The sequence below is a fragment of the Schistocerca gregaria genome, chromosome 6, assembly GCF_023897955.1.
Source record: "Schistocerca gregaria isolate iqSchGreg1 chromosome 6, iqSchGreg1.2, whole genome shotgun sequence".
Classification (NCBI taxonomy): domain Eukaryota; kingdom Metazoa; phylum Arthropoda; class Insecta; order Orthoptera; family Acrididae; genus Schistocerca; species Schistocerca gregaria.
Genome location: NC_064925.1, coordinates 541,424,970 through 541,451,764, shown reverse-complemented (window position 1 = coordinate 541,451,764; position 26,795 = coordinate 541,424,970). Strand labels below are relative to the sequence as shown.

At 39.4% G+C, this 26,795-nt stretch overlaps 1 protein-coding gene across 1 annotated transcript in view; it reads left to right on the top strand.

The window, feature by feature from the left end:
• The window catches only part of LOC126278931 (dynein axonemal heavy chain 1-like), an 825,957-nt gene extending 802,633 nt beyond the window's left edge, over nucleotides 1–23,324 (top strand). Inside the window, 2 exon segments of the mRNA XM_049979209.1 lie at nucleotides 11,207–11,433; nucleotides 23,113–23,324. Of these exon segments, the coding sequence (XP_049835166.1) occupies nucleotides 11,207–11,433; nucleotides 23,113–23,324 (439 nt within the window).
• The last annotated feature ends 3,471 nt before the right edge of the window (nucleotides 23,325–26,795 follow it).

Sequence of the window (26,795 nt, the reverse complement as noted above, 5' to 3'; positions counted from 1 at the left end):
AGTAGCTCATTGGAAAAAAAAGTCCCTTGACATGGCCGTGGTTAAACGTTCCAAACAGCAACTCGAAAACCGGTGGAAAATTCCAGACTATTGCCGAAGCACTACCATTCCACCAGTGAGGATTCTTGGCGCCAATTTCTGCGCCGATTTTGCTGCGTCATGGAGCTATGCCCTGAGCAAGCCAATCACAGTTACGATTTTGCAGAAAACACAGGAATTAGCCTGCCAAGAGTGCCTGGGAACACAAGTCATTCCCACGCTCACTGGTTGCCTGCCAGAAAGTGTTTTCGCTAAGTTTCTGTGAAGTAACGGAATCTCTAGCCCAGCTGCTCCTGCAGGCCACTGTGTGCGTGTCTCCGCCACTCTTATGACAGTGTCGGCGTCTGGAAAGCATTCACTTGACTCCCTCACACCCGTCGGCTTAACCCTTTCAAGATCAGCAGAACCCGCCTGTCACCAGACCAGCCGGGTGACGAGAGACGCTGTGTGGGAAGTCCGCGTGTGAAGGAATAGTGACTTTTCACCGCATGCAATTAGAGAGGAAGATTGAATTACTCAAAGATAGAAAGATGAGAGGGGCTCATGCTACCTCTCAAGCCCCACGGTTACAGTCAATGAACTAGTAGTCACAGGGCCCCCCATGATTGCATGGTCTCACTTGAGTCCCTGGTACAGCATTTATAGGTAGTTCTCACCTTACCTAATAATGTCAACTCTGCACAGACATTTCACCGATGATGGTCACTTGGCCATCTCCAGTACTTGTCCACCCCCTCCAGACAGCAAGCTCCTCGCAGACCCACCCGAAGCTCACATATGGGGTGATACATCTTCCTCACGTCCCCCTCAAATGCTGTGTGGGCCACACCGTCCACATACACACACACACACACACACACACACACACACACACACACACACACACACAGACACACACATTTCCATGACTATCATCTCTATACCGTGCACCAGACCGTCCTTACCAGCCAGAAAGGGGGGAGGGGGGGGGGGGCTCTGTGGGAAGATTAGCATTGCTGGTTAAAGGAAACGACTCCCAGTCTTATCTCTCTTGGTTGATGATAGCAGTTCATTTCATTCTGTGACAGAAGTGTGTTATGTCGTGTATCAAATACTAACAAAGAGATAGAGGGACTGGCCAGTGCTTACCTCAGCTCAGTACAGCCGATAGATACACTAAAAACAGAACCGAAAATTTACGTTCCTAGCTTTCGGAACAAATCAGGGAGGAGAGAGGGGAAAGAAAAGGAAGAAGGGAAAGTGGATTCAGTTACTCACAACCCAGGTTATGAAACAACAGGGAAAGGAAAACAGGGAGGGTAGCAAGGATGGAGGCATGGTTTTCAGAGGGAAGCCAAAGATATTCTACTGTAAGTACTGTGCCAGCTTCACACCAAAGAGAATGCATACAGAAGTAAAGAGGTATATAGTATAAAAACAACTATGTAGGATGAAAAGATGCATGAATGGCTAAAGAGGAAAGGGAAAGAGGAGAAGACTGAAGAGTAAATGGGAGTGAGGTTGTTTAACGTAGGTTCAGTCCAGGGGGGTGGCATGTGAAAGGATGTGTTGGAGTGAAAGTTCCCATCTCCGCAGTTCAGAGGGACTGGTGTTGGGTGGGAGAAGCCAAATGGCACATACGGTGTAGCAGGTTCTTAGGTCCCTAGAATTATGCTGGAAGGCATGCTCCGCTACTGGGTATTGGACATCTCCTAGGCGGACAGTTCATCTGTGTTCGTTCATGCACTCAGCCAGTTTAGTTGTTGTAATACCGATGTAAAAGGCTGTGCAGTGCAGGCATGTCAGCTGATAAATGACATGTGTAGTTTCACACGTGGCCCTGCCTTGAATTGTGTATGTTTTACCAGTAGCGGGGCTGGAGTAGGTGGTTGTGGGGAGATGCATGGGGCAGGTTTTGCAGCGGGGTCAGTTACAGGGATAGGAACCGCTGGGTAGAAAAGGTAGTCTGAGAATAATGTAGGGTTTCACAAGGATGTTACGGAGGTTAGGGGGGCGACGAAAGGCAACTCCGGGTGGTTTTGTCAAGTGATGATCTCATTTCAGGGGTTGACTTGAGAAAGTCATATCCCTGGTGGAGTAATTTGTTGGTGTATTCGAGGCCAGGATAATATTGGGTGACAAGGGGGATGCTTCTGTGTGGTCTGGGGGTGGGAACATTGTTGTTAGATGGGGAGGAATGTATTGCTCAGGAGATCTCTTTGTGGACAAGGTCTGCAGGATAGTTGCGGGAGAGGAAAGCAGTGGTCAGGTTATTGGTGTAATTGTTGAGTGATTCGTCACTGGAGCAGATATGTTTGCCACGAATACCTAGGCTGCAGTTGAAGAAGTGTCATGATGATCTCTCCATTGGCAAAAGATTCCGGAATAGTCCCCCATTCGGATCTCCGAGAGGGGACTGACAAGGGGGAGGTTACCATGAGAAAAAGATTGAATAATCAATGAAAGGATAACATTCTACGAGTCGGGGCGTGGAATGTCAGAAGCATGAACATGGTAGGGAAACTAGAAAATCTGAAAAGGGAAATGCAAAGGCTCAATCTAGATATAGTAGGGATCAGTGAAGTGAAGTGGAAGGAAGACAAGGATTTCTGGTCAGATGAGTATCGGGTAATATCAACAGCAGCAGAAAATGGTATAACAGGTGTAGGATTCGTTATGAATAGGAAGGTACGGCAGAGAGTGTGTTACTGTGAACAGTTCAGTGACCGGGTTGTTCTAATCAGAATCGACAGCAGACCAACACCGACAATGATAGTTCAGGTATACATGCCGACGTCGCAAGCTGGAGATGAACAGATAGAGAAAGTGTATGAGGATATTGAAAGTGTAATGCAGTATGTAAATGGGGACGAAAATCTAATAGTCATGGGCGACTGGAATGCAGTTGTAGGGGAAGGAGTAGAAGAAAAGGTTACAGGAGAATATGGGCTTGGGACAAGGAATGAAAGATGAGAAAGACTAATTGATTTCTGTAACAAGTTTCAGCTAGTTATAGCGAATACCCTGTTCAAGAATCACAAGAAGAGGAGGTATACTTCGAAAAGGCCGGGAAGTACGGGAAGATTTCAATTAGATTACATCATGGTCAGACAGAGATTCCGAAATCAGATATTGGATTGTAAGGCGTACCCAGGAGCAGATATAGACTCAGATCACAATATAGTAGTGATGAAGAGTATGCTGAAGTACAAGACATTAATCAGGAAGAATCAATATGCAAAGAAGTGGCATACCGAAGTTCTAAGGAATGACGAGATACGTTTGAAGTTCTCTAACTCTATAGACACAGCAATAAGGAATAGCACAGTAGGCAGTATAGTTGAAGAGGAATGGACATCTCAAAAAGGGCCATCACAGAAGTTGGGAAGGAAAACATAGGTACAAAGAAGGTAGCTGCAAAGAAACCATGGGTAACAGAAGAAATACTTCAGTTGATTGATGAAAGGAGGAAGTACAAACATGTTCTGGGAAAATCAGAAATACAGAAATAAAAGTCACTGAGGAATGAAATAAATAGGAAGTGCAGGGAAGCTAAGACGAAATGGCTGTAGGAAAAATGTGAAGACATCGAAAAAGATATGATTGTCGGAAGGACAGACTCAGCATACAGGAAAGTCAAAACATTCTTTGGTGACATTAAAAGCAATGGTGGTAACATTAAGAGTGCAACGGGAATTCCACTGTTAAATGCAGAGGAGAGAGCAGATAGGTGGAAAGAATACATTGAAAGCCTCTATGAGGGTGAAGATTTGTTTGATGTGATAGAAGAAAAAACAGGAGTCTATTTAGAAGAGATAGGGGATCCAGTATTAGAATCGGAATTTAAAAGAGCTTTGGAGGACTTACGGTCAAATAAGGCAGAAGGGATAGATAACATTCCATCAGAATTTCCAAAATCATAAGGGGAAGTGGCAACAAAACGACTATTCACATTGGTGTGTAGAATATATGAGTCTGGCGACATACCATCTGACTTTCAGAAAAGCATCATCCACACAATTCCGAAGACGGCAAGAGCTGACAAGTGCGAGAATTATCACACAATCAGCTTAACAGCTCATGCATCGAAGCTGCTTACAAGAATAATATACAGAAAAATGGAAAAGAAAATTGAGAATGCGCTAGGTGACGATCAGTTTGGCTTTAGGAAAAGTAAAGGCACGAGAGAGGCAATTCTGACGTTACGGCTAATAATGGAAGCAAGGCTAAAGAAAAATCAAGACACATTCATAGGATTTGTCGACCTGGAAAAAGCTTTCGACAATATAAAATGGTGCAAGCTGTTCGAGATACTGAAAAAATTAGGGGTAATCTATAGGGAGAGACGGGTCATATACAATATGTACAACACCTAAGAGGGAATGATAAGAGTGGATGATCAAGAACGAAGTGCTCGTATTAAGAAGGGTGTAAGATAAGGCTGTACCTTTCGCCCCTACTCTTCAATCTGTACATCGAGGAAGCAATGATGGAAATAAAAGAAAGGGGTCAGGAGTGGAATTAAAATACAAGGTGAAAGGATATCAATGATACGATTCGCTGATGACATTGCTATCCTGAGTGAAAGTGAAGAAGAATTAAATGATCTGCTGAACGGAATGATCAGTCTAATGAGTACACAGTATGGTTTGAGAGTAAATTGGAGAAAGACGAAGGTAATGAGAAGTAGTAGAAATGAGAACAGTGAGAAACTTAACATCAGGATTGATGGTCACGATGTCAATGAGGGTAAGGAATTCTGCTACCGAGGCAGTAAAATAACAAATGACGGACGGAGCAAGGAAGACATCAAAAGCAGACTCGCTATGGCAAAAAAGGCATTCCTGGCCAAGAGAAGTCTTCTAATATCAAATACCGGCCTTAATTTGAGGAAGAAATTTCTGAGGATGTACGTCTGGAGTTCAGCATTGTATGGTAGTGAAACATGGACTGTGGGAAAACCAGAACAGAAGAGAATCGAAGCATTTGAGATGTGGTGCTATAGACGAATGTTGAAAATTAGGTGGACTGATAAGGTAAGGAATGAGGAGGTTCTACGCAGAATCGGAGAGGAAAGGAATATGTGAAAAACACTGATGAAGAGAAGGGACAGGATGATAGGACATCTGCTAAGACATGAGGGAATGACTTCCATGGTACTAGAGGGAGCTGTAGAGGGCAAAAACTGTAGAGGAAAACAGAGATTGGAATACGTCAAGCAAATAATTGAGGACATAGGGTGCAAGTGGTACTCTGAGATGAAGAGGTTGGCACAGGAAAGGAATTCGTGGCGGGCTGCATCAAACCAGTCAGTAGACTGATGCGGGGGGCAGAAAAAAAAAAAAAAAAAAAAAAAAAAGTGGGAAGGGAGCATTGGAGCGTTTGATGTGGAATGGATGGCAGCTATCAAAGTGAAGGTACTGTTGTTTGTGGGTTTGATATGGACAGAGGTGTGGATGTGAGCTTCAACAAGATGAAGGTCAACATCCAGAAAGGTGGCTTGGGTTTTGGAGAAGGACCAGGTGAAATTCAGATTCGAAAAGGAGTTGAGGTTATGGAGGAAACTAAGGAGTGTTTCTTCACCATGAGTCCAGACCACAAAGATGTCATCTATAAACCTATACCAGGCCAGGGGAAGCAGCTGTTGGGTCTTCAGGAAAGCCAACCAGCTAACTATATGGTGCCAAGAGGAAGTAAACACAGAATGGCAATGGCCTATTAATCATCAGTACTTCAGACATTTGCAAAATAATGGCACCCTTTACAGAAATGCCAGCAAGGAATGGGAAGGAAAACCAGGTGTACCTCATGTGCATGCCTAGAGCCTCATTCAAAATGTTGAAGAGGCTGCTCTGGCAGTGGCTAAGGGAAAAGGGTGCAGCTAACTGCAGAATGCTGTGCGCAGAGGGAGAAACCCTGTTGTCTGGGCTCTGAGGTCATGATTGAGTTATTTCAGCAGCTGCCAGACAAGGTTGAGTGTGCCAGCCTGGCTCACGAAGTTACAACAAAAACTGACAACCTACAGCAATGCCCACAGAACTGATTGTGGCCCTCTGGTTCTGAATTGAGTGGAAGGACTGAACCAGAGACTTTGAAGATTCTGTGACAAGCTAGGCTGTGAGTTGGTGGACTTCCGTCATAGGTCTGAGAGCTGTACAATCCCCCTAAATGGGACAGATGTACACTAAACATCAGAGATTACTACCCAGATGTGGGTTGCACGCAAGGTTTTCGTAGATTAGTCTGTAGGGGACCTGAATGTGCAGTATAAGGTCCAAAGAAATGACACTACAGGTAAGAATATAAACTCATAGTGATTAAATACTGAAGCATTTGGAACAGTGTGTCAGACTTTGAGACCTATTTTAAAAAGGAGTGGAGGGCACACAATACAAGGTACAGAAAACGGTAAAACTCAAAATTGATAGCAGTGAGATTTTTGTGAAAACTGAAGCTTTTATAAAAAGGATTGACTAATGGGAAATGAAGGTGTTTATTTGTCACATGACAAAACATCCTGTCAAACATTACTAAATGCATTTTCTGGGAAGTTGCAAGAACAGATTGTTCAGAAGCCCTCTCATGATGTAAATATATTGGATCTAACAGTAACAAATAGACTTAATCACTTTGAGAATGGCCATGTAAAAACTGATATCAGTTACCATAAGGCAGTTGTAGTGACAATGATTACCAAAGTACAAGAGGCAACTGAAACAAGTAGAAAGGTTTAAAGAAGCGGTAATTTCCTTTCTCAGTGAGGAACTTGATACTCTTAGCTCAGGCCAGAAGGATGTGCAGGAACTATGGCTCAAGTTTTAAAGAATGAGTGATAAAGCACTGGGTAGATACAAACCTAGTCAAACAGTTCATGATGAGAGGGATCCATTATGAGGGGCAGTTACTGTAAAGAAACACATTTGGCTGTACAGAGAATAATATGTGAAGCGTCCAGTGACTGCCGTAGCAGAATACTGTGAAATGATCTTTCACAAAACCTAAAGAAATTAATTTTGTATTTGAAGGCTGTTAGTTGCACCAAGGTTAGTCACTTATGGATGAGGCAGGAACTGAAATTGAGTATAGCAAAGCAAAAGCAGAAATTCTTAACTCCATTTTCAAATGTTCCTTCACAAAGGAAAACACAGTAGAGTTACCCCAATTTAACCCTTGTACCTTAGAAAAGCTAAGTGGAATAGGTATTAGTGTCAGTGTAATTGAGAAACAGCTGATATTGTTAGAAGTAAACATAGCTTGTTAGAAGTAAACATAGCCCCAGGACTCAATGAAATCCCTGTCAGGTTCTATACTGAATTTATGGCTGAGTTATCAACCCTTTTACCTATAATCTATCATACATCCCTCAATCAAAAACCATGCCCTGTAACTGGAAGAAACCTCAGGTCACACCATTCCACAAGAAGGGCAGCAGAAATGATCAACAAAACTACTGTCCAATATTCTTGAAATTTATTTGTTTCAGAATCTTAGGGTGTGAGGTGTTTGAAGGAAACTTAAATGTGGAGGGTGGATGACATTGTACCACACTTTTGGAAAATAGGATCTTTAAGGTCCAGAGCAGAATTATTAAGCCAGAAAAAAAATGTATCATCTAATGAGGCAGTTAAGTTTGAGTATCATTTTAATACTTTTGTATTATGTTTCTTCTACCGTTTTTGCTCTCTAACTTTACATTAGAGCGCAAAACATAAAAACACTATTCTGCACACAGACAATATCTTGTCATTTACATTTACATCACGAAAGCGTTACAGAGATGATAGATAAACTCCAGTGGAAGACTCTGCAGGAGAGACGCTCAGTAGCTCGGTACGGGCGTTTGTTGAAGTTCCGAGAACATAACTTCACCGAGGAGTCAAGCAGTATATTGCTCCCTCCTACGTATATCTCACAAAGAGACCATGAGGATAAAATCAGAGAGATTAGAGCCCACACAGAGGCATACCGACAATCCTTCTTTCCACGAACAATACGAGACTGGAATAGAAGGGAGAACCGATAGAGGTACTCAAGGTACCCTCCGCCACACACCATCAGGTGGCTTGCGGAGTATGGATGTAGATGTCGATGTAGATATCTCTGTCCAGTTAGGAGATAATGATGTACATAGACTGGTGTCTGAGACAGCCATCTTGGGTATGAAAACCTCACATTGTATGTCTTAAATTGGTTTTTATATGGGGTCTCTGCTTTATATGCTCTTGTCATATCTGGCTTTGACCCTCTGGTTTTTGAAGTAGATGTAGATGTAGATGGCATTACATGCCTACAACTAGTAATGACATTAATTCTAATACAGATACCCTGTTTTCATGTATTTATTTTTAAATTATATTTGCTATTTTATTTTATATTTTTATGTTTTTCTTTTTACGTTGTGGGGTACTCATTGCTACAGATGATAAGAAGAAGAAAGTGAAAACACTTTCCCCTAAGTACACCTTCAGTACACTGCAATTTATCCCTCACCCATAATGAAAGTACACTAATAGCTATATGGCCGTCCAATTCGCAAGAATAGCCACACAGTCCTTTGCCTCCTTGACACTAAGCTTGTCCTTTATATGAAGGTTATATCATTGCAGATCAAGATTATGTTGTATATAGCCTTAAACTGTGTCTTTTGAAGGCATATGCACATATAAGTGCCCTGTACACGCAGTTTTAATATCCATTCATATGTGACTGAAATACGAGAACTATTTTAACATTTGAGTTTCTCAGTCACAGTCTACAGTCTTGTAGTCAAGTTGAAGAAATTGGGGGAGGGACAACAGGAGCTGATGATTCATTCAAACATATTTTTAGTTCTGTCATAAAATACTCACTGTAAGACATGGATGGATCCCTGTGATAAGATGATTTCATGTCTAGCTTCTTCGGTTTACTGCTTTTAAGCTCAAAATTTTCCCTCTCTGTCGAGTTGAAATTAATACTTACTGAGATATGGGTCTTTTTACTAGTATTGAGAGCTGCCAGTACTCAGTGGAGTTGGTTGTTGATGTCATCACTCAGTTCTTTTCGTTTTTGTTTGTCTCTGTAATTAGTCCCTAAACTTCTGAAATGATGTTTGCACTGCTTGAGAACTTCAAGAGACTTCAAGCAGCTGTTGGCCTGTTATCCTCTGAATTAGTATCTGAATCTGCTGACCCTGTAACTGAAGGACTTCAATCAAAGACAGCTCCAATGATAGTACTGGCGCAATAAACCAGAAACCTTACATGAAAATACGTTGCCAACAAATTATTGAATTTCCACCAGAGTACAAAAATAGCCATTGAAATAAGCGCAGAGCAAAAGCATGAGTTTAGAGAATTCACACATGTACAACACTTGAACGAACTATGCTGAAAGACAACAAGTACTAAGAAACTTGTTACACATGCATAGACTGAGAAAATCACAGAATGCAATGAACACTGATTCATGCAAGGAATATGGTGAACACCACTGCATGAAGAGTATAACAACATAAGAAGCAAGAAGATGCTGCCCCACAGAACAAACTAGTGCACAAGCAATAATCAAGCCAGTTGAAAACCACTCGAACAAACTTCAAAAACAAAATGCCCTGCCTCACCAAAATGAACTAATACATGGTGAGAAACACTAAAACACACTTGAAGAATACAGAAACACAAAACCTTTTGCCTCACTGCCATTGAAGATTATGGCAGGTGAAAGGAGAGAAGATAACATTAAAACACATTGTTACCACATGTGAGAAACAGACTCATCACCATTGCAGTATCCTCTTACTGAAGAGTGAGACCTGCTGAACAGAGACACATAGCATATGGTAACAACTGTTTATTACAAGAACCATACTAAATACAACTTCTGAGTATGATGTCTATAACTTGAGAGCAGCATTGTCTTTAGGAGCAGGGAAGATTAATAACAACACAGTACTATGAGTCTGAGAGCTTGTAGGCAGTCCACAGATGAGCGGCAAAGTGCCTTAATGCCTTGACTCCATGGGGCAATGAGCTCATAAGCAAACTGTGTAATGCAGTCCCGTCAGTAGCCACTAGTGGGCTATAGTGGTGAATTTGGCTCACAACAGGTGCAGCACGACAACTTGGCAGCAGCTGGAGTGTCAGGCATGGCGGGGTCCATTGCAGAACTCATAGCAGAGACTACACGTGGCTGTGGGTCTGTTCAAGCCCAGAGCATTACTGTCTTTCAAAATCTGGGTCGCCAACCTAAGTAGATAACTATATAAGGATACATCCATGGAGTCATGTGGAAATGTGACTGTGCAGATGTAAGTGGGACCCATGGCCTCAGCACTGTGTGCTCTGACTTACATACGACGTAATGAAAAGGCTGTTGTCTCTGGATGCTGTGGTGTCTGCTGGTAGCATGACTGTACACAGTACCATGATTATTTATAAACAACCTCTGAGATGAGGCAAGGGCTGTTCCTGACCCCCTAAGCTTACTATTAAGTATGGTGGCTGAACGTGGAGGGGCCCAGCCCTGCAAACACCATGCACAGCTTTTACTTTATTTATGAATGAAGTGGGATTCACATGTAGTGGGATATGATTACAATAATCGTGTAACACTGCCTGTGCTGGAAGAAAGCATGTGCGCTGTATGCACAGGGTGGCAAAACCCTTTTTTTAAAATCTCATATGACTGTACCTAACACAGCCATTTAAAGAGTAACAGATAGTTAAGGAGGTCCATTAGTATGGGCTCCCCAGTCACCTAACGATAATATCTTTGATATATGGCTATGAGCACATTTAAAGACATTGGTTTATTCTGCACCCTTCAAGAACATGCAAATGTTACAGAATTGTGTTTCCTATCCATGGGATTCAATCTGAAGGCTGCCAGGGATGTTCAGACAAGTTCGTAATTCTTTGAGAATGAGGGTTCAAACATTATAAGAATGAGTGGTAACCCCTTTGAGCAGCTGCTTTAGTGTTAACAGACAGATGGCTAGTGTAGGTCAGAATGATCCCATATCTCAACAAGCATCTGTTTCCAGGCATAGGTTTAAAGGACTTCTTTGTATTTTTGACCAGAACTTCCTCTTGTAAGAATATCGAACTTTTTTTTTTAAAAAAAAGTCCTGTATTATATAATAAAAAACAAAAAAAATTAAATTGTGTTTAGTTTTCAGATTATACTTACATTGCCTATTATTTTGCAGGTATCCAGTGCTGTATGAGGAATCGTTAAACACAGTATTAGTGCAGGAAGTCATTCGATTTAATCGTCTGCTGAAAGTAATCCATTCAAGTCTACAAGAACTGCTTCGAGCTCTGAAAGGCCTTGTTGTGATGTCTGAAGCACTAGAAAATATGGCCTACAGCCTCTATACAAATATAGTACCTTCTATGTGGTCCAGCAAGGCTTATCCCTCCCTCAAGCCTCTAGGTACTGTGATTTCTGATTGCTTTATCTACTCTACACCAATTTTTACTGTAGTGAGAATTTGATTATAATATAGCACCTTATCAACTGCTTGAAACTTCTAACAATACCAAAGATGAATAAATATTCAGTTGTTAATCCTTTATGTCCCTGCAGAGTTTGCTTGCTGTTTGTTTGCAAATAAACACTCATGTACCAAATTTCCAATTAATTTTCTTATGGCACCCAGTCTCCAAACTGTAAAGAGGTCTACTTCAAACGACTTTTATCTTATGCAACTGTATAATGCTGCAAACTGTAAGTTTGTAGTATGCAGAGCTCATTTTATGTTGGGACCCTTATTATTTTGTCTCAGCTACTGAGCTGTTGTCCTTCTTTGCGATGTGCCTGTAAAATTTTTTGTAATAATATTATGTTTTACAGTACCCCCTAGAAAGCAATCAAAATTTTACATTTAAAGATATGTTACATTTTTAAAACATTCTTTACAAGTGAGCAAATCATAGAGGATAACACCCACATTCCATGCTGCTAAGTGGGTAAAATATTCCAGAAGTAAAATAGTCCCCCATCCGGATCTCCGAGTGGAACTGTGCTGGAGTATGTCGTGACCAGGAGAAATGAAAATGGCGTTCTACGAATCGGAGTGTGAAATGTCAGATCCCTTAATTGGGCAGCTAGTTCGAAATTTTAAAAAGGGAAATGAATAGGTTAAAGTTAAAATTAGTGAAGTTCGGTGGCAGAAGGAACAGGACTTCTGGTCAAGAGCATGCAGGGTTATAAATACAAAATCAAATACGAGTATGCAGGAGTAGGTTTAATAATGAATAAAAAAATAGGAATCCAGATAAGTTACTATGAACAGCAAAGTGATTGCCTTATTGTAACCAAAATAGACATAAAGCCCACACCCACCAAAGTAGTACAAGTTTATATACCAAATAGCTCTGCAGGTAAGGAGGAGATTAAGGAAGTGTATGACCAGATAAAAGAAATTATTCGGATGGTTAAGGGAGTCAAAAATTTAATAGTCATGGGGAACTGCAATTTAATGGTAGGAAAAGGAAGAGAATGAAATGTAGTAGGGGAATAAGGACTGAGGGAAAGGAATGAAAGAAGAAGCCACCTGGTAGAATTTTGCACAGAGCATAATTTAATCAAAGCGAACACTTGGTTTAAAAATCATGAGAGAAGGTTATACAGGGTGTTACAAAAAGGTATGGTCAAACTTTCAGGAAACATTCCTCAGACACAATGAAAGAAAATATGTTATGTGGACATGTGTCCGAAAACGCTTACTTTCCATGTTAGAGCTCATTTTATTACTTCTCTTCAAATCACGTTAATCATGGAATGGAAACACAAAGCAACAGAACGTACCAGCGCGACTTCAAACACTTTGTTACAGGAAATGTTCAAAATCTCCTCCGTTAGCGAGGATACATGCATCCAGCCTCCGTCGCATGGAATCCGTGTTGCACTGATGCAGCCCTGGAGAATGGCGTATTGTATCACAGCCATCCACAATATGAGCACGAAGAGTCTCTACATTTGGTACCGGGGTTGCGTAGACAAGAGCTTCCAAATGCCCCCATAAATGAAAGTCAAGAGGGTTGAGGTCAGGAGAGCGTCGAGGCCATGGAATTCGTCCGCCTCTACCAATCCATCGGTCACCGAATCGTTTGTTGAGAAGCGTACGAACACTTCGACTGAAATGTGTAGGAGCTCCATTGTGCATAAACCACATGTTGTGTCGTACTTGTAAAGCACATGTTCTAGTAGCACAGGTAGTATGAAATCATGATAACGTGCTCCATTGAGCGTACGTCGAAGAACATGGGGCCCAGTCAAGACATCACCAACAATGCCTGCTAAAACGTTCACAGAAAATCTGTGTTGATGACGTGTTTGAACAATTGCGTGCGGATTCTCGCCAGCCCACACATGTAAATTGTGAAAATTTACAATTTGATCACGTTGGAATCAAGCCTCATCTGTAAAGAGAACATTTGCACTGAAATGAGGATTGACACATTGTTGGATGAACCATTCACAGAAGTGTATCAGTGGAGGCCAATCAGCTGCCGATAGTGCCTGCACACTCTGTACATGGTACGGAAACAACTGGTTCTCCTGTAGCACTCTCCATACAGTGACGTGGTCAACGTTATCTTGTACAGCAGCAACTTCTCTGACGCTGACATTAGGGTTACCGTCAACTGCACGAAGAATTGCCTCGTCCATTGCAGGTGTCCTCATCGTTCTAGGTCTTCCCCAGTTGCGAGTCATAGGCTGGAATGTTCCGCACTCCCTAAGACGTCGATCAATTGCTTCGAATGTCTTCCTGTCGGGACACCTTCGCTCTGGAAATCTGTCTCGATAACAAACGTACCACGCCACGGCTATTGCCCCATGCTAATCCATACATCTAATGGACATCTGCCAACTCCGCAGTTGTAAACATTGCACTGACTGCAAAACCACGTTCGTGATGAACACTAACCTGTTGATGCTTCGTACTGATGTGCTTAATGCTAATACTGTAGAGCAATGAGTCGCATGTCAACACAAGCACCGAAGTCAACATTACCTTCCTTCAATTGGGCCAACTGGTGGTGAATCGAGGAAGTACAGTACATACTGACGAAACTAAAATGAGCTCTAACATGGAAATGAAGCGTTTCCGGACACATGTCCACATAACATCTTTTCGTTATTTGTGTGGGAGGAATGTTACCTGAAAGTTTGGCCGTACCTTTTTGTAACACCCTGTATAAGTGGAAGAGACATGTGAGACACTAGAAGGTTTCAGATTGATTATATGATGGTTAGGCAGAGATTTAGGAACCAAATTGTAGATTGTAAGACATTTCCAGGGGCAGATATGGACTCTGACTACAATGTATTGGTTATGAACTACAGATTAAAACTGAAGAAACTGCAAAAAGGCAGCAATGTAAGGAGATGGGATGTGGATAAACTGAAAGAACTAGAGGTTGTAGAATGTTTTCGAGGTAGCATTAGGGAATGACTGACAAGAACACAGGAAAGAAATACAACAGAAGAAGAATGGGTAGCTTTGAGACTTGAAATAGTGAAGGCAGCAGAGGATCGAGTAGGTAAAAAGACAAGGGCTTGAAGAAATCCTCAGATAACAAAGGAGACGTTGAATTTAATTGAGGAAAGGAGAAAATTTAAAAATGTAATAAATGAAGCAGGCAAAAGGGAACACAAATGTTTAAAAAATGAGATCGACAGGAAGTGCAAAATTGCTAAGCAGGAATGACTAGAGGGCAAATATAAGAATGTAGGAGCATATATAACTAGGGGTAAGATAGGTACTGCTTACAGGAAAATTAAAGAGACCTTTGGGGAAAAGATAACAACATGTATGAATGTCAAGAGCTCAGATGGAAAACCAGTCTTAAGCAAAGAAGGGAAAACAAAGATAGGAGGAGTATATAGACCGGCTACACAAGGGAGATGTACTTGTGACCATTGTAATGGAAATGGATGAGAATGTAGAGGAAGATGAGAAGGGAGACATGATACTGTGTGAAGATTTGATAAAGCACTGAAAGACTTATGTTGAAGCGAGGCCCCACGAACAGACAAAATCCGTTAGAGCTACTGATAGATAGCCTTGGGAGAGTCATCCATGAGAAAACACTTCCATCTGGTGAGCAAGATGTGTGAGACAGGTAAAATACGCCCAGACTTCAAGAAGAATATAATAATTCCAATCCCAAAGAAAGCAGGTGCTGACAGGTGTGAAAATTACTGAACTATTGGTTAATAAGTCACGGCTGCACAATACAAACATGAATTCTGTTTATAAGAATGGAAAAACTGGTAGAAGCAGACCTTGGGGAAGATCAGTTTGGATTCTGGAGGCAATACTTACCCTACAACTTCTCTTACAACATGGGTTAAGGAAAGGCAAACCTACATTTATAGCATTTGTAGAGAAAGCTTTTGACAGTGCTGAGGAATACTCTATTTCAAATTCCGATGGAGGCAGGGGTAAAACACAGAGAGCAAAAGCCTATTTGCAATTTATACAGAAACCAGAAGGCTGTTATAAGAGTTGAGAGGGACAAAAGGGAAGCGGTGGTTGAGAAGGGAGTGACACAGGGTTGTAGCCTATCCTCGACATTATTCAATCTGTATATTGAGCTAGCAGTAAAAGAAACAAAAGAAAAACTTGGAGTAGGAATTAAAGTCCAGGGAGAAGAAATAAAAACTTTTGACATTTGCCAATGACATTGTAATTCTGTCAGAGACAGCAAAGGACTTGGAAAAGCAGTTGAACAGAATGGACAGTGTCTTGAAAGGAGGATATAAGATGAACATCAATTAAAGCAAAAAGAGGATAATGAAATGTAGTCGAATTAAATCAAGTGATGCTGAGGGGATTAGATTAGGAAATGAGACACTAAAAGTAGTAAATGAGTTTTGCTGTTTGGGAAGCAAAATAACTGATGATGCTCGAAGTAGAGAGGATATAAAATGTAGATTGGCAATGGCAAGAAAAGTGTTTCTGAATAAGAGAAATTTGTTAATATCGAATATAGATTTAAGTGTGAGGATGTCCTTGCTGAAGGCATTTGTATGGAGTGTAGCTATGTATGGAAGTGAAACATGGATGATAAACATTTTAGACAAGAAGATAAAGAAGAAAACAGGAGCTTTTGAAATGTGGCGCTACAGAAGAATGCTGAAAATTAGGTGGGTAGATCACATATGGGAGAAGAGAAATTTATGGTGATCCTGACTAAAAGAAGGGATCAGTTGGTGGGACACATTCTGAGGCATCAAGGATTATCAATTTAGCACTGCATGAAAGTGTGGGGTGGCAAAAATTGTGGAGGGAGACCAAGAGACGAATACAGGAAGCAGATTCAGAGGGATGTAGGTTGCAGTAGTTACAGTTCAACTTTAGAAGTAATTTAACAACTGAAAATGCTATGTTCTCTTTTCTATGTGAGCTACTGGATGGGTTAAACAAAAGGTTTTGAACACTAGGCATATTTTTTATTTTATTTTACTAAGGTGTTTCATTGTGTTGATCACAAAATATTGCTCCAGAAGTTGGACCATCACGGAGTACGGGCAGTAGCTCATAATTGGTTCTCCTCTTACTTGCAACAGACAATTATTCAGTGTTGAGAATGGCTGTGATGTGGGGGTCTGAATGGGGTACAGTCAAGTGGGGGGTGTCCCAGGGATCAGTGTTGAGTCCACTCCATTTCTTATTTATATAAATGATATCTCCTCTAGTATTACATGTAATTCAAAAATATTTCTATTTGCTGATGTCACTAGCTTGGTAGTGAGGGGTGTTGTGTGCCACATTGGCTCGGTTTCAAATAGTGGAGTTCATGACCTAAGTTCATGGCTTGTAGAAAATTAACTAACATTAAATCACAGTAAGACTCAGTTTTTACAGTTTCTAACACACAATTCAACAAAACCTGGTGTTTTAATTTCACTGAATCATAGATTAGTGAAACTGAACAGTTCAAATTTCTAGGTGTTCAGATAGATAGTAAACTGTTGAGTTTCCTCATGGGTCACTCCTATTCTGTCAATGAGTGCCTTGCAAAATTAAGATGATTTCTGTTGTATTGTTGATTGTGCTTACTTAAACTTATGGATTGACTTTTTTGGGTTCATAAACATTTTATTTGTATATGTTATTACTTTTATGTTGTAATTTCACTTACTGACAAATTCCATGTCCTTGGTGATTTGCTCTTCAGTTTGGTCCTATGGAACTTAACTTGCAAATAAAATTAAAAATACTGGAAGATGAAGAGGCTTGCACAGTGCAGAGTAGCATGGAGAGCTGCATCAAACCAGTCTTTGGACTGAAGACCACAATAACACAACAACCTTTCTCTCATAGCCACTTAAATGTAATATCACAGTTGGTCTCATATGTTGTTGTTGTGGTCTTCAGTCGTGAGACTGGTTTGATGCAGCTCTCCATTTTACCCTATCCTGTGCAATCTTCTTCATTTCCCAGTTCTTACTGCAACCTACATCTTTCTGAATCTGCTTAGTGTATTCATCTCTTGGTCTCCCTCTATGATTTTTACCCTCCACACTGCCATCCAATGCTAAATTTGTGATCCCTTTGTAACGTGCTGATCTTTTTCCTCGCCCGGTAGCACCACATGTAACGTGCCAGGCTGTATCCTTGTATTAGTGCCACTTAAAGTTCACGTCACAACCAGATGTACTGGCATTAAAACATTTCCTCAGCCGATAGATACTGCGCATTGTTCTCGACCTACCTTGCTTTGTTTATTCAATATTGTCTTCCAGTATCTGCGCCCGTCTCACTGAAATCACACTGAAATTAACAAGCCAGGATCCTAGGTGAAGTTTTCCAAAATCCAAAGTCAAGAGCGTATTCATTGTTGAACATTTATGCCAACCACAGTGCGATTTATTTGTTATCACTCTCACACACAATATTCATGTTACCAGGCCTCTTACACTTAATCGTCACAATAGGTAGGTCAAAAACTCTTCCAGTCCTTAACAAAGTTCACAATTACAATTACCGAAAAATTAACCAACTTGCTCCACTTTTGCTCCAAGATAATCTGACCGAGAACTAACTGAGAACTGCACCAGCTCGGACCTTATATAGACGAGCGCTTGAATATTCGACTATTTCTGTTAATATATTATAGTTTATTTATAATTTCCCAGGGTTAAAATGATCCTTTCTAACTGGTTTTGAAGTTAACTATTGGGTTTTATTATTAAAATAACATGAGTGAGCTGTATCATTTTAAATACATGGAACTAACTTATGCATCTGCCATGGGAATTCCTGAATTATAACCAAGGCAGCCCTTTTGAAAAATAGTTTTTACATATTCAAATTTACTTAATTCTTAATTAATGCTCTTACAAAGTTGAGACTGGAGTTATTTTATGTAGAAAAATAAAGGTAGCAAAAGTATTTAAACAGATCTCGGAATTATTTGGTAGTTTGGTCAAAATTGGCACTGAAAACCATACAGGCTACAGATTTTAAGTCTTAATATCTATTTAACTAATAGACTTTAGGTTAATTTAAACACTTTGCTGGAATCAGTAAAATTTAGGCTTTCTTTTGGATGCAGTCTTATAGCTGAATTTGATCTATTTGTCCACTCGAATTTTACTTAGTATGTATTGCACAATATACGTCATTGTTCATAACTTTTAATAGTATGCATTTCCAATAAAGTTCATTGCTTAACTAAGTTAATGAAGGAGTGTAAAACCAAAGCAGGATAGCAGTGGGCAACCCTGCTTCGTTACACCTTGATGCCTCAGAACTTGTCCTACTAACCGATCCCTTCTTTTTGTCAAGTTGTGCCACAAACTCCTCTTCTCCCCAATTCTGTTGAACACTTCATCATTAGTTATGTGATCTACCCATCTAATCTTCAGCATTCTTCTGTAGCACCACATTTCGAAAGCTTCTGTTCTCTTCTTGTCCAAACTAGTTATCATCCATGTTTCGATTCCATACATGGCTACACTCCATACTTTCAAAAACGACTCCCTGACACTTAAATCTATACTTGATGTTAACAAATTTCTCTTCTTCAGAAACACTTTTCTTGCCATTGCCAGTTTACATTTTATATCCTCTCTACTTCAACCATCATCAGTTATTTTGCTCCCCAAATAGCAAAACTCCTTTACTATTTTAAGCATCTCATTTCCTGATTTAATCTCCTCAGCATCACCCAATTTAATTTGACTACATTCCATTATCCTCATTTTACTTTTTTTGATGTTCATTTTATATCCTCCTTTCAGGACATTGTCCATTATGTTCAACTGCTCTCCGAAGTCCTTTGCTGTCTCTGATAGAATTACAATGTCATCGGCGAACCTCAAACTTTTTATTTCTTCTCCATGGATTTTAATACCTACTCCGAACTTTTCTTTTATTTCCTTTGTTGCTTGCTCAGTATACAGATTGAATAACATCGGGGAGAGGCTACAACCCTGTCTTACTCCCTTCCCAACCGCTGATTCCCTTTCATGTCCCTCGACTGTTATAACTGCCATCTGGTTTCTGTACAAATTGTAAATAGCCTTTCGCTCTCTGTATTTAACCCTTGCCACCTTCAGAATTTGAAAGAGAGTATTCCAGTCAACATTGTCAAAAGCTTTCTCTAAGTCTACAAATGCTAGAAATGTAGGTTTGCCTTTCCTTAATCTTACTTCTAAGCTAAGTCGTAAGGTCAGTATTGCCTCACGTGTTCCAATATTTCTACGGAATCCAAACTGATCTTCCCCAATGTCGCCTTCTACTAGTTTTTCCATTCGTTTCTAAAGAATTCGTGTTAGTATTTTGCAACTGTGGCTTATTAAACAGATTGTTCAGTACTTTTCACATCTGTCAACCCCTGCTTTCTTTGGGATTGGAATTATTATATTCTTCTTGAAGTCTGAGGGTATTTTGCCTGTCTCATACAGCTTGCTCACCAGATGGTAGAGTTTTGTCAGGGCTGGCTCTCCCAAGGCCATCAGTTCTAATGGAATGTTGTCTACTCCCGGGGCCTTGTTTCGACTCAGGTCTTTCAGTGCTATCTCAAACTCTTCACGCAGTATTGTGTCCCCCATTTCCTCTTCATCTACATTCTCTTCCATTTCCAGAATATTGTCCTCAAGTATGTCCCCCTTGTGTAGACCCTCTATATACTCCTTCCACCTTTCTGCTTTCTCTCCTTTGCTTAGAACTGCGTTTCAATCTGAGCTCTTGATATTCATACAAGTGGTTCTCTTTTCTCCAAAACTCTCTTTAATTTTCCTGTAGGCAGTATCTATCTTACCCTTAGTGAGATAAGCCTCTAGATCCTTACATTTGTCCTCTAGCCATGCCTGCTTAGCCATTTTGCACTTCCTGTTGACCTCATTATTGAGATGTTTGTATTCCTTTTTGCCTGCTTCATTTACTGCATTTTTATATTTTTTCCTTTCATCAATTAAATTCAATATTTCTTGTGTTATGCAAAGATTTCTACTATCCCCCGTCTTTTTATCTACTTGATCCTCTATTGCCTTCACTACTTCATCCCTCAGAGCTACCCATTCTTCTTCTACTGTACTTCTTTCCCCCATTTGTGACAATTGTTCTCTTATGCTCTTCCTGAAACTCTGTACAACCTCTGGTTCTTTCAGTTTATCCAGGCCCCATCTTCTTAAATTCCCACCTTTTTGCAGTTTCTTCAGTTTTAATCTACAGTTCATAACCAATAGATTGTGGTCAGAGTCCACATCTGCCCCTGGAAATGTCTTACAATTTAATACCTAGTTCCTAAATCTCTGTCTTACCATTATATGATCTATCTGATACTTTCTAGTATTTCCAGTATTCTTCCATGTGTACAACCTTCTTTTATGATTCTTGTACCAAGTGTTAGCTATGATTAAGCTATGATCTGTGCAAAATTCTACCAGGCGGCTTCCCCTTTCATTTCTTTCCCCCAATCCACATTCACCTACTATGTTTCCTCTCTCTTTTCCTACTCTCGAATTCCAGTCACCCATGACTATTAAATTTTTGTCTCATAAGAAAATTGTAAATAGCATGACAGACTTTTTTTTCCTATTGTGAATTAAAAGTTTATCTAAGAATTTGGCTGATCCTATGTGCTGTCACATTTATCAGCTGATTTACAAAGGTGATGACACACTGTTTAGCAGAGCTACATTTTGCAGTCACATATTCCTCCCTTATGAAGGGAATAGCAATTTCCCAGAATCTAATTATAGTATTTTGCCCTACAAATACCTTCAAGGCTATTGCTTTCTAGAGTTGCAGGTTGTAAATATTTTCGTGGATTCTAGCTGATGACCATCATTATGAGTTCTAGATCTACTTCTAGTAGTCTTCCTAACATTGAAGTTTCATGGCAGTACATTGGTATTTTTAGCTTGCCAAATAATTATGATTCAGTACACCCCCCCCCCCTCCCCCCTTTTCCATCATTCTTGGCCTATATCTTCAGAGATTCAGTATTCCATCCATGTACAGGCATGCCTGTCTTCAGTCTATCATTGTTTCTGTATGTCAAATATGATGGATTGATGTAGTGGCCGTGTTGGTGACACTGTTGAGTATTGTTGTGAGTGACTGTTTAACAAGGACAGATGTATAAAAAGTAAGGTACAGTGTGAACTAGAACTCCGCCTGTGAACTTTTTTTATTGGTGGTAGTATGAACCAAAGCAAGGAAAAAAAGTGTAGTAAACATTGGTTCAAAATGCGTTTCTCAAGAGCTATGAGCACTTGTTCATTTTCATTACCATGAAGCACACCTCTTCCACTGCACAAATACTCACACTTCTTAAATCTCTTAAGGTATGCGTTTTATAGCCAATGTTTACTAGACAGTTTTTCTTGTTTTGGTCCATACTTTCTCCTCCCAAAATATGGAAAACAAAGAGCTTGCAGTAGAAGAAATGTATTTCACAGGTAATCATCATCCTGGAGTGATTTTTTCCTTGTTTTCATCCATACTACCAACTCTGAAATTTTATCAGTGGATTTCTGGTTGGCCCTGTACATTATTTTTTCTACAACTATCCTTGCTAAACAGTCATTAACAACAATATTTAACACTATTTCTCTCACCACTCCTTCATGTCCTTCATTTTATTACAGTGTCACCAACATAGCCACTACATCAATCTTTTATGTCTGACATATCAAAACACTAATAGATTGATAGACATACCTTATAATTTGATTTCTTATTTGATGTCACTCTCATTGAAAGTTAGGGGTTGAGATTCTTTCTTTAGTCCTGTATGCTGTTTTACTTTAGTCTTGTAGGTTACTATTCATGCTTGTTTTTATTACTTAATGTATTCTGAGATTACTTCCCATGATTACAAACCCTTTCAGATTAGTATATGACATTTTACTATCAGACAGAAGTTTTATGTGAGAGTTGTAATCTAAAAAAACTTGCTAAACAAACCTCTGTCTCAAATAAAGGTTCGCTGATGGAACATAGATCCTAAGCTTCCTTCACTAAACCACACACCAGAACAGATTATATAGATAGTCAATTCAAGTAGAAACTAAAGACTGGTGTATAATGCTACAAAAGACAATACACAGATTTTTGGAGTCACTTTTTGCTTTTCAATTTACAGCCTAACTCCAAAGCCAGTATTTAGAGCAATACAAGTCTGAGATCCCATTTTAGTCAATTGCGACACTATGAGGGTGTACTGAAATGAAATGCCTTCAGATTTTTTCTGTGAAACTTCCTGAAATACTTTCAATAAAACAAAACTGACCACTCGTTGGGAGAAATGTGTGTGTCACCGGGGTGACTATCTTGAGAAATAAACACATAGAATGCTAATAATGTTTGTTTTATTTATAAAACTTCAAGAGTTTTCACATTAAAAATTTGGAGGCATTCCTTTTTGGGATGCCCTTGTATATACCAGTTTGCTGTTGGGAAACTCAATAATTTATGAAACTTAAGTAATTTTGTAAAAGCATGTTCTTTCTGTTGTATTATTGTGCACCCTCCCTCATGTATAATGTATTAACTCAGTAGCAGGACAAGAATCTGTTTTCTAAGAAAATCTGATATGCATTTTACCATTTACAAGAAAAAATTACAACTTCATTAAATTGCAGGTGCTTGGGTGCAGGACTTGATTGCCAGGATCAAGTTTCTTCAAGATTGGATTGATTCTGGTATACCTGCTTGTTTTTGGATTTCTGGCTTTTTCTTCCCACAAGCCTTCCTTACTGCAACATTACAGAACTATGCTAGAAAGTATGTAGTGTCCATAGATTCCATTGGTTTTGGATTTAAGGTAATAACAAAATTTTCATTAATTGATTAATAAGACTTACCTATATCTATGAACATAATGTAATTGGAAAATTTAATTGGAAAAACTAGTAGAAGCCGACCTCAGGGAAGATCAGTTTGGATTCTGTAAAAATATTGGAACACGTGAGGCAATACTGACCCTACAACTTATCTTAGAAGCTAGATTATGGAAAGGCAAACCTACGTTTCTAGCATTTGTAGACTTAGAGAAAGATTTTGACAATGTTGACTGGAATACTCTCTTTCAAATTCTAAAGGTGGCAGGGGTAAAATACAGAGAGCAAAAGGCTATTTACAATTTGTACAGAAACCAGATGGCAATTATAAGAGTAGAGGGGTATGAAAGGGAAGCAGTGGTTGGGAAGGGAGTGAGACAGGGTTGTAGCCTCTCCCAGATGTTATTCAATCTGTATATTGAGCAAGCAACACAGGAATCAAAAGAAAAGTTCGGAGTAGGTATTAAAATCCATGGAGAAGAAATAAAAACTTTGAGGTTTGCCGATGACATTGAAATTCTGTCGGAGGCAGCAAAGGACTTGCAAGAGCAGTTGAATGGAATGGATAGTGTCTTTAAGGGAGGATATAAGATGAACATCAACAAAAGCAAAACGAGGATAATGGAATGTAGTCGAATTAAGTCAGGTGATGCTGAGGGAATTAGATTTGCAAATGAGACACTTAAAGTAGTAAAGGAGTTTTGCTATTTAGGAAGTAAAATAACTGATGATGGTCGAAGTAGAGAGGATATATAATGTAGACTGGCAATGGCAAGGAAAGCGTTTCTGAAGAAGAGAAATTTGTTAACATCGAATATAGATTTAAGTGTCAGGAAGTCGTTTCTGAAAGTATTTGTATGGGGTGTAGCCATGTATGGAAGTGAAACATGGACTATAACTAGTTGGGACAAGAAGAGAATAGAAGCTTTCAAAATGTGGTGCTACAGAAGAATGCTGAAGATAAGGTGGATAGATCACGTAACTAATGAGGAGGTATTGAATAGGATTGGGGAGGAGAGAAGTTTGTGGCACAACTTGACTAGAAGAAGGGATCGGTTGGCAGTACATGTCCTGAGCCATCAAGGGATCACAAATTTAGCATTGGAGGGCAGCATGGAGGGTAAAAATCGTAGAGGGAGACTAAGAGATGAATACACTAAGCAGATTCAGAAGGATGTAGGTTGGAGTAGGTACTGGGAGATGAAGAAGCTTGCACAGGATAGAGTAACATGTAGAGCTGCATCAAACCAGTCTCAGGACTGAAGACCACAACAACAACAACAATGTAATTGATTCCTTGCTTTAACTGAAAGCAAATACTTGAGATTTGTTATTTCACACTATGGGTAGTCATAGGATTTCAATGAAAATTGTTAATGGAGCAGTCTACTAGGCTAAAGTATTGGAATAGTTGTACCATAGTTATTAACAGGTTTCTTAAAAAGTTTTTAGTGGTGTGTGTGTGTGTGTGTGTGTGTGTGTGTGTGTGTGTGTATGTAGTGAGTGAAGTGTTATGAAACAATGTGTGTATAGTGTGTGCAGTGACTGATAGTGAAATATGAGTGAATAGTGTGGCATTACATTATTTAATGAGTTATTTGTAAATAAATTATTGTATACCAGGAGTAAAATCTAATGATTGTCTCTAACTAGAAGTCTGTAAATATATGTGTATACGAATTAGCTTATTGTAAATTGATCTAAGCTTGTAAATACTTTGACATGTCCTATATCCTTGTAAAAAGAGATCTACGGATGAATAAAACTACTACTACTACTACTACTACATTACTGAGCTAGATTTTGGAATCAAACAGAAATCACTAACAGAGAAGATGAAGCAGTAGTTGTCATTTAAATATTTGTTAATTTTTTGTCACCAGGCTTTGTTGTTCAAGCAATTCAGAGGTATAATGTTTGTTTATTTCACACTAAACAATAATACTAATCAGTTTGAGTTATTTTGAAAGTAGTTTTTAAATACCAATATTGGAGCTCCATCTCTAATATCCTGAAAACTGATTATATATTCAACACTAATCTTCAGTTCTTGTTTCAGAATACTAATACTAATGTTAAACTGGTCCTAATGTGTTTGAAACACAGGCACTACTTCTTTGAACAATAATAGTGATCTGACATTAATTCTTACAGAGATTTACGTTAAATTCTTATGTTTATTGCTAGTTGTTTCCACAATCTGGACAAATTCAGTCAGTGTCATGTGGAAAACAAGTTACTGAAATCAACTCAGAATAGTCAGAATTTTGCCCACCAAAAGTGCCACATGTCATTTCCTGAGAGTCAGATGCTGTGAGAAAGTGTTTAATAAATAGAGAGGAATGGAAATGCTCTTCACAGCAGTTGTACACATCGTAGTGGAATGTTTAACAGTTCTTTTTTGGGATAGATTATTACTTTCTGGCTAGGAAAAATTCCTCTAGATGGCCAGTGAACAGGTTGGCATAGGATGGTGCCATGCAGATGCTCATTGCTGTACTACAGATTTGTTTATAGGTATGCCTTCAGAGGAGAAGTAATTGTGGTTGAAGATACAGTTCGTGATGGTGATCAGGAAGGAGAAAGCTAATGCTCAGTAGTGGCAAGGTTTATTTATTTATTTATTTTATTTACATTTTCTTTGCATGGAGTCATCATTAAGATGGCTTTTGCAAACGTCAGACTTAATACTATTGTTATATTTACACTTATAAAATACACTGTATTCTGTAGCTGTTGCTTCTTATGTCTATTTTTTTACATTTATCACATTACAGCTGATATGCCAATGCCTCATGTTACAATCACTATCTTAAAATTCGTTGAAAGAATATAAACATTTTTCTATTAGAAAAGATTTTAATTCTTAGAGAGTTTGGTAGCTTGTTATACCAAATCAAACCACGTTGCTCTGTTAGGGAAATAGTTACACTTTGTTCTAGTGTTGTGATCATGTACATCACTGTCCTTGATAGCTTTTGTTGGTTGACTTATAAAAAATACAACTATTTTGAAGATGTACAGAGAATATATTGTCAGATATCTGTGCTGCACAAACACTTCACGACATGAATCTCTATGTCCCATCCCATGTATATGTCTTATCGCTCTTTTCTGTAGTAGTAGTATTCTTTTTAAATGTACATCAGCTGCACAGCCCCACAGCTCAATTCTGTAATTGAGAAAGGGATTAAGTGTTACATAATATACTAATTTTAGTGCTTGGCTAGGAAATATCTTTGCGAGCTGGCTGAGGAGATATATGGCACTACTGACTTTTCCGCATACGAAATTAATTTGGTATGTCCACCACAAATTTTCATCAACGTACACACCCAGGAACTTGCAGTTACCATTTTCTGTTGCAGAGATATTACACACTCTATTCATAATGTTGTGGTGAGAACTGCCTGTTTTAAATGTCAGTAGTTGAGATTTGGTGACATTCACCTTGAGTCTCTGCTCATTGAAGTATTATGTTATTT